We start from the raw sequence: 11,418 nt of genomic DNA on the forward strand, positions 1-11,418 counted from the left end.
TGCGCATATGTTGCACAACTATGGAAACTACTGTAGCTTTATTATTTATCCTGTCGGATATTTTATTATGGTCGCTGTAAACCAAATCAATTAGCATGATTTGACAGTAAAGCTTTAACTTTTATGCTCACACATTTTGATTGGTGTGCCATATTGTATTGGTACGCCCTACGTAGACTAAGCTTATAGGAGACGTGGTGCAGTCAACTAGTTTTATCGCGGTAATATAAGTACCCACAATAAATTTGCTTTATTAACAGTTTCGTTGAGGTTTTATGGCTAGCTATAAGTGTGTTTTGACTCGTATCCTCTTGGCATTGCGTAATATCATAGTAAAACCAGAGGTAATAATTGACACTGCGATAAATCCAAGTGGCTATAGAATTGTTACTTGGGCTGGCATCACAACGTGGCCATACCTGGAAATACTCCAATTTGTATAATTGAGTAGCCTACCCAAGTAACAATTTGGGTTTTATTACACTCTTATGATGGCATTTAAGACCAAAATTGGACTTGAGGACCACCATAAGAGTACAATAAAACTCACATTGTTGCTTGGGTAGTAGCTAGAAGAAGCTGGGTCGTGTGGTCTTTGGCTTCTGATCTTACAACTGTAGCTTTAGGCAAGCCCTTGAATAACCCAACTTTATTTTTAAGTGTAATCTGCATATTATTTAATTATTTAATATCTTTGGTAGTTGGTAACTTCAGTCTATTTAGATAGAAGACCACATTCAACACAAAAAATCCTTCAACACACAGGGTCAAATCTTATTCATTATAAAGTTATGAAACTTTTTTAGTTTTCGATTCTGTTTGCTTTAAAACAACTAGAGTAAGGAGGGATAAAAGTGCGATTCAATGCAATTTATCGGTGCAGATTTCGAGTAAATTGACTACATTGGCATGGATGGGTGGCTGCTTTGACAGCTTGAATCTAACGTAAACCTTGGTTGTTTACGAAGCATAGTTGCTGAGTTATGTGCAAATGTTATTTTAGGGCGGTTTTGATGTAATTTTTCGTTATACGGCAAATGCGATATCAACAGGAGGATATTACTTGTTGAAAATGTGTAGCAGCGTTTTACATCACTCACATATCTGTTTTGAAAAAACGATGAAAAGAATTTACCAAATGTATTTCGCTTTTCCATAACTCCCGTAGAGTGCCAAGCGGGGTAAAAGTGCGATTCACGGACGGGGCAAAAGTTCGGTTCATGGACAAGGCAAAAATGTACAGCTAATTATATACAGCTTTAGGCACTATATTACAGAGACTAGAAATGGAAGATCTGCAGAAAACTGATGTTGACCGAAGGAAAACAATGTTTTTCCGCTGATGAAACAAAAAACAAACGTTTGGAAAAGTTTCGATTTGACGGAGACTGCGACACAGCAGCACAAAATAGGAAAAGTGCAAATTGAGAATATTCCTTACCAAAACATACCGCAGATTGAAGATAATATGGTTTTGTTAGCTACTGCTGTGCTAATTTCATAGATTCGAGCTTCGCGGATTTGCCCCGCGGTATTCGCACTTTTGCCCTGCTAGTGGGGTAAAAGTGCGAATCGGCAGTTGATCAGAAAAATGAAGAATTTATTTTGCATAACACTATTATTCCTGGTGAATTACAGTTGAATGTGAAGATATTAAGCTACTTCATCACTATAAAATATATTTTGTTGTTGTCATTCTTAATATCTCACGAAAACTGATGACAACTTCAAACTTCAAACCCGCCCTACTATATAGTACAAATCGAAAGCTGAGAAAATTTTGTACTGAAAATTGTCTTTAAACCACCTACTTTTGTCTACTAATTCAAAACTCTAGTACCGTTCTACAGTTCGTTCCTTGTTGAAACATATATATCTTATAGTTTCGCTGTAATTTCATTTTAAACGTGTCATGTTGGGTGTTCAATTAGTATCTGAAAACTGCACGAATTCATACATCACGCATGGCACACTAGATCACCGCTTGCGAAAACAACTACAAAAAACAGGCTTCTCCTGTTTCTCTAGAACGTTTCTGAAAATGACTGCAGCATCAAAACGTATTCTCCACTATGGCTTGGTTGATTCTAATAGCTACGGTAATACAGCAGGGTTGCAACCAGTTGGCTACCTTATGCAAGAAAAAACCCCAAATCCAGATATGTTCGTTTTGTTACACAATGATTTCAATTCAGGGACCTTTACGATAGCGCACCGTCGCGACGGCGAAGTAACGTTGTTTTCAACGAGGCATCGAGGAGAGCAGCATCAGTAAGTGGCGTCAGCGATTGTCCATGAAATTTCGCGTATTGCGGGAAATGCTCTCAAGACAAGCATAAGGCTGGTTGCGGCACAGCCCCGTGTCATACTGGAAGTTGTGGAACGTGCTGAACACTACAAATTTAAGAACTGCGACCCGCGAATTATAAAAAAAAATTCGTTGCTGTTGTTGTTTTTCATACATGTTAAACCGTGTCCGTCGCACACGGTGATCTAGTGTGCTATGCGTGATGTATAAATTCGTGCAGTTTTTAGATACTAATTCAACGCTTAACACGATTAAAAATATTGAAAGAAGTTGCAACGAAACTAAAAGCGATAGCCTTTCACGCCAAAGAACGAATTGTAGAATGATACCAGAGCTTCAATTTGTTTAATAAAACCAATCAACTTTATCATGGTTTTAGGAGGAATTTAATGTTCATAAAGTTATGAGGATGGCTATCAAGCAGTGAAAAACATAGTCAATTTTATTGCTGCTTTCAGGATAACGTGCGCTTATAACCTGATTCTTAAAAAGGTTATGAGAACCTTCTGAAGAGTGGGCAGTTTTATAGCGGTAATCTAGAAGGCTCTAGCCGCCGTCGGAAATGCCGGCCACATTGTCCCTTAGTTGACTCCACTCAGTTAGCTTCGGGGTACGATGCTAGTCTAGCAAGCCAGTCATCGTATGTTCGAATCGCGATTTGGCGGTGCCACTCTGTAGAGTCAATAGGATCTTTGCACTAGCCCCGTAATTTTCCTGTACTCTAATAACCGCCTGAAAAGTCTGTCGATAAAGAAGCGTCAAGTTCTTAAGGACGTTTACACCCATAGCGATGCACAATGGGCAAAAACGAGCTCGTAATCCCAAGAATTAGAAGCCGCTGGTTTGGAATCTTACAAGATATCTATTCTAATGTAAAAAAAAAATGCATGAAATCGATTGGTGATGGTTTCCTTCTGCGCAGACATCGAAAAGTGGTCCATTTCGCCCTAAAAAACTTATTTGCCGTCCGTGAAACGAACTCAAATAGCTTCCAAATGTTGTCAAAACATCAGGAGAGTCTAATCCCATCCATTCCATACTGTGCGAAATCACCCTAAATACATAGTAAAACCTAATTAGAGCGATTGAAACTAATTCAAAGACAGGGGAATAAACTCGAATAACGAATGAATATGAATATTGAAGAATGTATACTATGAATATTGGAAAAGTTTATCAATAAAATACAGCGCATCTTTTCAAACTATTAAGGTGATCTTATATTCATCTATCAGGGTGATACAAACTTTTGTTTTTTTTTTGAATACGTCTAAAAGATGTTTTTTCTTCAGAAAAATTATAAAACACCCTAAAATGAGCAACTTTGCTGAATATTGTAACTATCTGATTTTTGTTAGTTGCGAGATATAATGACTTATTTGAAAAGTACACTTGAAAATCAATTCTGCACAATAACTCCGCATCCAATTAATTCATTGCTTTCAACTGTTCTCCAAAGTTATTCAGTATGGTAAAATACACATTTTTTTTGAAGACCGTTTTTACCTTTGAGTTAGTTTTAATCGCTTTAATTAGGTTATCTATGTACAAGAGCGTGAATTGGGCAAAATGGACTATTCTTGCATTTCACACAGTATGAAATGAATGGAATTTGATTCTTCTGATATTTTGACAACATTTGGAAGCTATTTGAGTTCACGGGCGGCAAACAAGTTTTTATACTGTTTAATTAGGTTTTAAGATGATTTTTGAGGAAAATAGGGCCAAATGGACCACTTCTCGAAGTCTGCGCGGGATGAAACCACCACCAATCGATTTCCTGCATTTTTTTACATAGAAATAGATATCTTGTAAGATTCCAAATCAGCGGCTTCTAATTCCTGGGATTAGGAGCTTGTTTTTGACCATTGTGTGATGGCGAGTAAGGATAGCATTTACCAGGCATCTATGTACTGTGAATATTTTCGGCCGAATATGACATTCGTGTTGCGGCTATTTGAAATTCGGCCATTAGGTTCATTATTCTTTTGATATTTCGGTCATTTGTATTCCGGGCCTTTGTGTTTCGGTCATTCGAAGGTAATCCGTTTTCAGGTACGACAAAACGAAACGTTTAAAATTAAATTTCAACGAAACTAAACGCCGTTTCACGCCAAAGAACAAATTGTAGAACGATATCAGAGCTTCAACTTTTTTTAAGGAGAATTGTGATAAAAACGACTCGAAAAACACTTATTTTAATGCCTTTTGCTTCTGAAAAGTTACTGAAGTAGCAGGTTCAAGGGCAATTTTCAGTGCAAAATTTTCTCAGAATCGATTTAGCTAGCATACTTTTTGTACTAGAGCAGATTTAAAGCAAACAGAACCGAAAACTAAAAATGTTTATGAACTCTGTAACGATTCAGATTTGACCATATGCATAGAAGAATTTTTTTCGTCAAATGTGATCCTCTATCACTTCCTGAAATATTTGGACCGAGTTACCCATCACACTATATAGTAGTAAAATTTGATCGGAATCTTTCTGAAAACGTTGCAAATAGGGTCTGTTGCTGCTTCATCGTAATTGCCTATTCCCGTCTTATCCAACACAAATTATTAAAAATACCAGCATTTTTATGACACACAGTGCAAAACTAGTTATTTCCTAATATTTCAGTTTGTTGCCTCTCATTCGCGATCAATCAAAGTGAGCTGAGATCTATTTAAATGCTTTTTATCATTAAAGAAGTCCTACCAGCCAAATTTCCTACATTTTTTCGTGCGACGAAGAAGATAATGTCGACTAATCGTTTTAATTTCCGTCATTTATAAATGAAAATAACTCACGCAAGGCGTTGTCGTTATTCTACAGACAGGAAAACTTGCCTGACCTGCAGAAATTTTGCAGAATAACGTTTGTCAAGCCGTCCTACACAAATGCATGCGCGTTAGCTTCGTAAACATTGCTGTGATTTTTAGTTCGAACGATGAAAAATTTTGATGGACGGATTTTAAAACGGTATGACGAATTTAAGAAATAAAGTCAGTTGCGTAATTTCAATAATATGCTTTAATAATCGCTTTTCAGTGAATTCAAAGGTCACGGATCGGAAGCTAAGTGTGTCAAATCAGCACAAGAACTTTTCATTAAATACATCCAACAAATGATGAAAATTAGAATGGCTTTACTTACTACGACGGGAATTAGAAATAAACCCTACTGTACAAATATTGAATTACAGCGCAGCTTGGAAGTGAAATTCGTAATAATTTGATAGATTAGAACGAATATGGTCGATAATTCTCTACGACATATCACTAACACTTTGTTCAAAGCAGGAGTTTGATGGAAGGATGTCGTTAAACTGATGAACTAGGCTCCCACACAGACAATTTCCATCTCCTGGGTTGGGTTGAAACAATAAAAACTTTTCATCAATACACCGTTTAATAAGATTAGAGCCCCAGCTAACACAAGATCGTAATAGAAAGTTCACATTAAATCGTTTTCATGTCAATTTCACATTGGAATTGTATAATGATTAGAGTATGTCAAATCAAAGTGAACAATAAATTGCTTTGGAGTCGAGCGTGTCCTCATATACAACTCATGACTGGAAATTATAAAGCAGCACAGATGATTGCAATATTAAATTATATCTTAATCATATATTCTGGAATATTAAGTTACGTGGTATAAAAATCGCTGTATAAAATGCAAGATAGAATTATAAATAATTTAAAAAAGTTTCGCTCGTATATTGCCTCCACTTTGGTACATATATGTTCTTATGCAGTATGAAATATAACTTTTTCGTTCAGATATGATTTAGTATAACTCAGTTGCAATCGAAATATGCAAACCAAATGGTTTACTGGGGCTTTTCTTCATTTTAAAATTGATATTTCAACCACAATAAATTCTGCTCTACTATTCTTTTTGTAACTGACAAACCATGGAAGCCAAATATGATATAATAGAAATATGTGCATTGAATGACTAGCGATCAAGTTGGCTAGAATTAATTGAAGAGCCAAAATATTAACAGTAACAAAGAGATACTTTCAGATGGTTGCTAGATTGACGTCAAAAACCTGATTTTAATCTTTTTCGTTAAAAATTATAGTTGCCATTAGATTTTTTATGTATTTATTTGCATCCACACTCATCGATTAATTATTTCAGCATCCATTATTTCAAAAGTTACAACCGCAACACCACCTTGAAGCGGATTCTGATGAATATCTGACCCTTTTCCCAATCCATAGTATTTATCCCAAGTACAAACGTAAATGTTATTGCACTCTTATTGCATTTTTCATGACCAATTTTGGTCATAAAACCCATCATTAAGTGTGAAATGAAACCCACATTGTTGCTTGGTATGGAAAAGTCGGAGGCTGAATCGAAGGCCTCCTATAAAGTAAATATTATATCATCACTTCCTTCCCTCCAGCGTTAACTGGACTAGCGTTATTCCCAAACATTTGTCTTCAAGCGATTAGAGTAGGAATTGAGGGTCACTAGTATCACATCTACGAAATATACCGTTCTCATGCCATGCTACGCTGTTATATGACTAAATAGGGTATAAATAATTTTAGAACTGGGTCTAATAGACACTTCTTAACCGAGTTCAAAGAGCTTTCTAATCCTGCACGGTTTTTGATCACTCAAAAACTGATCCCAAATATAGAGTGGAATTTTTTTATTATAATTTCAGCTCAACGTCCATTCAATTTTTTCTCTTTCATAATATAATTCAAAACCAGTATTTTTAATTTTACATGCTTTTGATATTCAATAAAAATTGTAACATTTCGACGAGTCACTCTATAATATTATCGAGACTTTTGAACAGAACCATGGAAAAAGAATACAAATCACATCGCGGTTGACGAATAAGAAATCAGTGATATAATAGTTGTAAAGTTAAAAAACTCAACAAAAAAAATCGTACTATTATCTAAACTTCGGTCAACTTATCAAAGTTCAGCAATCTTTTTCTATTTCGATTTGCTCTGCTGCAACAGCAGAAAATTCATTGAAAAACTGTTAGATCTTTTCCACTAAGCTCCACTAGAACAAATATAATTGATGTACGTATTTCGATTACTAGTATGTTTAGTATTGCTTAGAAAATTCATTCCTTACTATTCATAATTTATATGTTCTTAAATTAGAAGGTTTACATCAATATTTAAAACATTATTTAAGTTTTGTCTTGAACTTGAATCAGCGAATCATTAAATTTTTACACATATTCCGCCCTAAGTCAAATTTCATTACCTCTCTCGGAAAATATCCGCCAACAATACTACAGAAAAGTACTCTACAATTCCTTAAATACCGCCCCAAACTTATTAGATTTTTCCCAGGCGCACTCGCACAATTTTCCATAAATTTAAAAGCCAAAACTAATAATTCCAAAACCGCACTCACCTGACTCGCTCGGAGTAGATTTCGACCTTCGTTTTCGGCGTCAGCGGCATCTTGGCCAGTGCGGCCGCCGTAGCGGCGACCGATGCTCCACCGCCGAGTCCGCTGTGCACCGGCGAAATGCTCTGGCAGTCGCTGCCGGCACCGGACGTTGTCGACGCTACCGAGCTGGCCGGTGGCGTGCTCGAACCGTTGCTCGACGAGGACAAACTGTTGGTCCGATTGCGGCCCATTGCTTGCTGTTGGTGTTGTTGTTGCTGCTGCTGCTGTTGTTGTTGTTGTTGCAGTGAACCGCCGACGCCGGCCGTATTTAGGATCAATGAGGTAGCAAAGTGGTCTACCAGTTTCAGCGGATTCAACAGTGCGGCTGGCGATGGCGACTGATGGTTCGGGCCGTGCGAGTTGGGACTGTTGGAGGAACTGCTCGAGTGGCTGCCCGGGCTGGTCGAAATCGCCAGACTAGGTTTCTGGTTCTGGCGATTCTTTTTCTTCTTCTTCTTGCTGGAATCTTCGTCCAGTCGAGCCGAGCTGAACAGCGAAGCGGGTGGAATCCAATCCAGGTCTTTGCGGAGATGACCACGACCGCAGCGACAGGTGCACGCTTTAAACACCAAATCGTAACCCTTCTTGGTCCAGAGATTCTGCTGCCGTTGCTTGTCCGACCAGGATCGAGCACGTCCTATCGATTTCAGATAGTTCAGCACACTTTCCTCCCAATGGTCGAAGCACTCGCGGTGCATGTACTGACCACTCGAACAGTTTTCATTGTTGCAAATCACCCGGACGCAATCACGAAGATCTTCCAGATTGATTGCTCCATAGTCGACGGGTGAACTCTTCAGACAATCGCCAGTAGGAACGCAACAGCGGGTCATGTGGGCTCCCTCACTGCCAGACCCATCGGCCGACTGGGAACTCTCGAAACCATGGTCCGAATCACCGAGAGCCCCAAACAGGTCCAAGCTATTCGTCCCGGGACCCACGGTTCCCCGTCGAGGCGCCATCAGGAGCAACGGATGGTATGGATGCAATGCTAAGGTATCAATTTTCGTAGCTTTGCTGGAGGTCCCCCGGATTCTCGGGTGGAACACTCACTCACGGGAAGGAGGAAAGATATAGTTAATAAGTTCGAAAAAACGGAAACGAAAAGTCACTAGCGAAACCAGTTCACTTGTTCATGTCCTATTGTCGTTCTAATCTCGCTGCACTTCAATACCGATATGAAAACGATTCCTTTCCCTGTGGCCCTGGCTTTTTTTTTCGATATTTATTGTCAGTCACACTGTACGACACTCTCTGCTCTCCATCCTGCACTCTGCCGCTTATACACTGCTGTTTCGGAAGCTCCAAAAACACGGCACACGGATCAAAAACTTCCCATTCGTAGTTCAAGTACACTTGCCCTAGTTTTGTTTATTTCATCGGATTCTCACACTTCTCGCTGCACCTTTCGCAGTACGGAGGAAAAATCCGCTTACCAAAGCAGCTAATGTTCTCCTCTCTCGGCAATCACTTTGGGCCGACTATACCGTCGTCGTCGTGCGATGTGGAAAAACGGCGAAAAAATCGCTGATTCGGCGGAGATCCCTGAGAGCTAACACGACAGCAACGACGACAACACACCAAAGAAAACTCGTAAGCGAAAAACGTGAAAAATCGTTATCACTGTGGTGTCGGACTTTGGCATTTGTTTTTACCCGTCTTCCTCACCGGTGCTGCTGCTGCTGCTGTTGCTGCTGCGAGTTTTCCGGCAGTCTAAAGTGACGAACGTTCCGGAAGAGCGAGAAAAAAAGAACCGGGTCTATTTTTAACTTTCAAGTTTTGCTTCTGCAGCTCGCAAAATCTGCAATGTTCTGTCTATAAATTTTTCCGCTGGATTCCGGTTCAGGGGATGAAAAACAGAAAACTCACGTAATAATTAACTTCCTTCTCATAAACAACATATTTCGGCAACAAAACTGTGCGCTACTTTCTCTCTTCACCGTCTCTCTGCGTCTGTCACAGCTCTGAAGCTAAAAAGGCCTTTTTCTTTCCTTCAACTTTTTTGTTTTATTTTAGAAATAAAAAGGTAACAACGCGCGGCCTTCAACGACGACGTATACGCGAGGCCTATTTTCACTTTCACAGTAGTTCTCTTCTCCCCTTCGAATGGAGGCTCTTCACACTGACCAAAGAGGATAAAACCTTCTTCCTTGTCTTGTTCTCTCGCGCGCGGTCTTGCCCTGTAGCAAACACACTTCCTTCCTGCACAGCGCTTCAAAACACACTGCCAAATGCGAAACTTCGACCGAGCCTGTCGACTTGCGACTGACTGACTGCGGTGCGGTGTGTGTTCCCTGTTCTGTCGATTTCGGAATCGGGAAGCGCACACGGGTTTCCCTCCTGCTTGAGGCGAACGGTTCCAAGAGGGATGGAAAAACGGCTGCCACCCCTCGCTGCGCTTCCTAGTGCTTTCCGTGTCACAACCCGCGCGCTAACACACGCTCACACAACACTCTCACTAGCGCGCCGGCTGCTGCAGCTTCTATGCTTCACGCGTCTCTCACCCAACGCCTGTCGTCCAGTGCTTGCTTTTGCTTCTATGATGCGGTCGTTCTTCAGTTTGGTCTCTCTGTCACTGCCAGTGCCACTGCCACTGCCACTATGCCTGTGGTTCGTTCTATAGCGACGTTTGTATGTTCTGACTGACTCGGTAAAAAGCGAAAACGCAACTGAAAATACTACGATCGATGCGGGATGTGTATATAGTTATAGGGTAACGTCATGCACGCGAGCCGCTCTCGCTCTCAGTAGCAGTACGGACGGATGAGTCACTCGCACACTTGCATGTGTCGGCCGTGTGTCCTCCGCTCCGGTGTGCGGTGTGTGCGGCTGTGGCAACGTACGCTCGACACTCGGTGTAAAACGTCAATGTATACATAGCGGTGCCGTGCCGGGTTGGGTGGTAAGCAAACTCATTGCGTTTTTCCTTCTCTCTCTTGCTTTTTCTCTTTATGCTGTTCTCAGTCGAAAACTGCACGCCGGATCGAATTCGAAGCCGGCACCGTCGTACGTACGACGAGCTACGCGAAGGAAATTTGAATGGGAGAGTAAGCAAGCGCTCACTGCTCATTGCACCGGCACACGGCACTGACTGCAAGCGCGCGCGGTAGGGTAAGACGAGGCCCCAGGACGAGGAAGACATGAGGCAGACTCACCAGCAGCACCGACCGGCAGAGCGGCATGTGCATCGTCTACCGGGTGGGAGCACGAATATCCTGTGGGAGGTTGCCAGCCAGCGCAGGGAGGCTGGCAGTGTCAAGGTACGAGCAGCAGGAAGACAAAAGCTTTCTTCCTTTATCGGCTTTGTCGACGATGCTATGTGTTCGCTTGCATCGTGTGGGTGGGCGACGACGACGGGGAGGAAGCAAACCCAGTGTAAGAGTGTGTGCGCCCACCGCGCCGGTACGTATCGGGTGCGGGTGGTGCGAGACGAGTGGGCGGACAGCCGATGTGCCAGTGAGCTGCGATGGGTGGGGGAGGGTGGAGTTTTACTTCCCTTTCCGCAATGCCGGGCAAAGCAGTTATTGGCATCGGAATGACGCGGAAATTTCTGGTTCTATTGCAGGGAAGATTTTCAGAACTGGCATTTTCAACATGAATGATCATTTGAGAATGGTTTCTACGTTTTCATTTCGGCTATTGTTGCGATTCCGATTGGAGTGTGCAATCAAAATTGTAGCTTTAA

The 11,418-nt window shown here is 41.0% G+C and overlaps 1 protein-coding gene across 1 annotated transcript in view; it reads right to left on the reverse strand.

Annotated features, from left to right (window-relative positions):
• Positions 1 to 10,320, reverse strand: part of LOC128741253 (headcase protein) — a 157,031-nt gene extending 146,711 nt beyond the window's left edge. Inside the window, exon 1 of the mRNA XM_053836969.1 lies at positions 7,695 to 10,320. Within this exon, the coding sequence (XP_053692944.1) occupies positions 7,695 to 8,695 (1,001 nt within the window). The 5' untranslated portion in view covers positions 8,696 to 10,320. The remainder of the gene's footprint in view (positions 1 to 7,694) is intronic.
• Between the last annotated feature and the right edge of the window lie 1,098 nt (positions 10,321 to 11,418).

The sequence above is a fragment of the Sabethes cyaneus genome, chromosome 1, assembly GCF_943734655.1.
Source record: "Sabethes cyaneus chromosome 1, idSabCyanKW18_F2, whole genome shotgun sequence".
Taxonomy (NCBI): Eukaryota; Metazoa; Arthropoda; class Insecta; order Diptera; family Culicidae; genus Sabethes; species Sabethes cyaneus.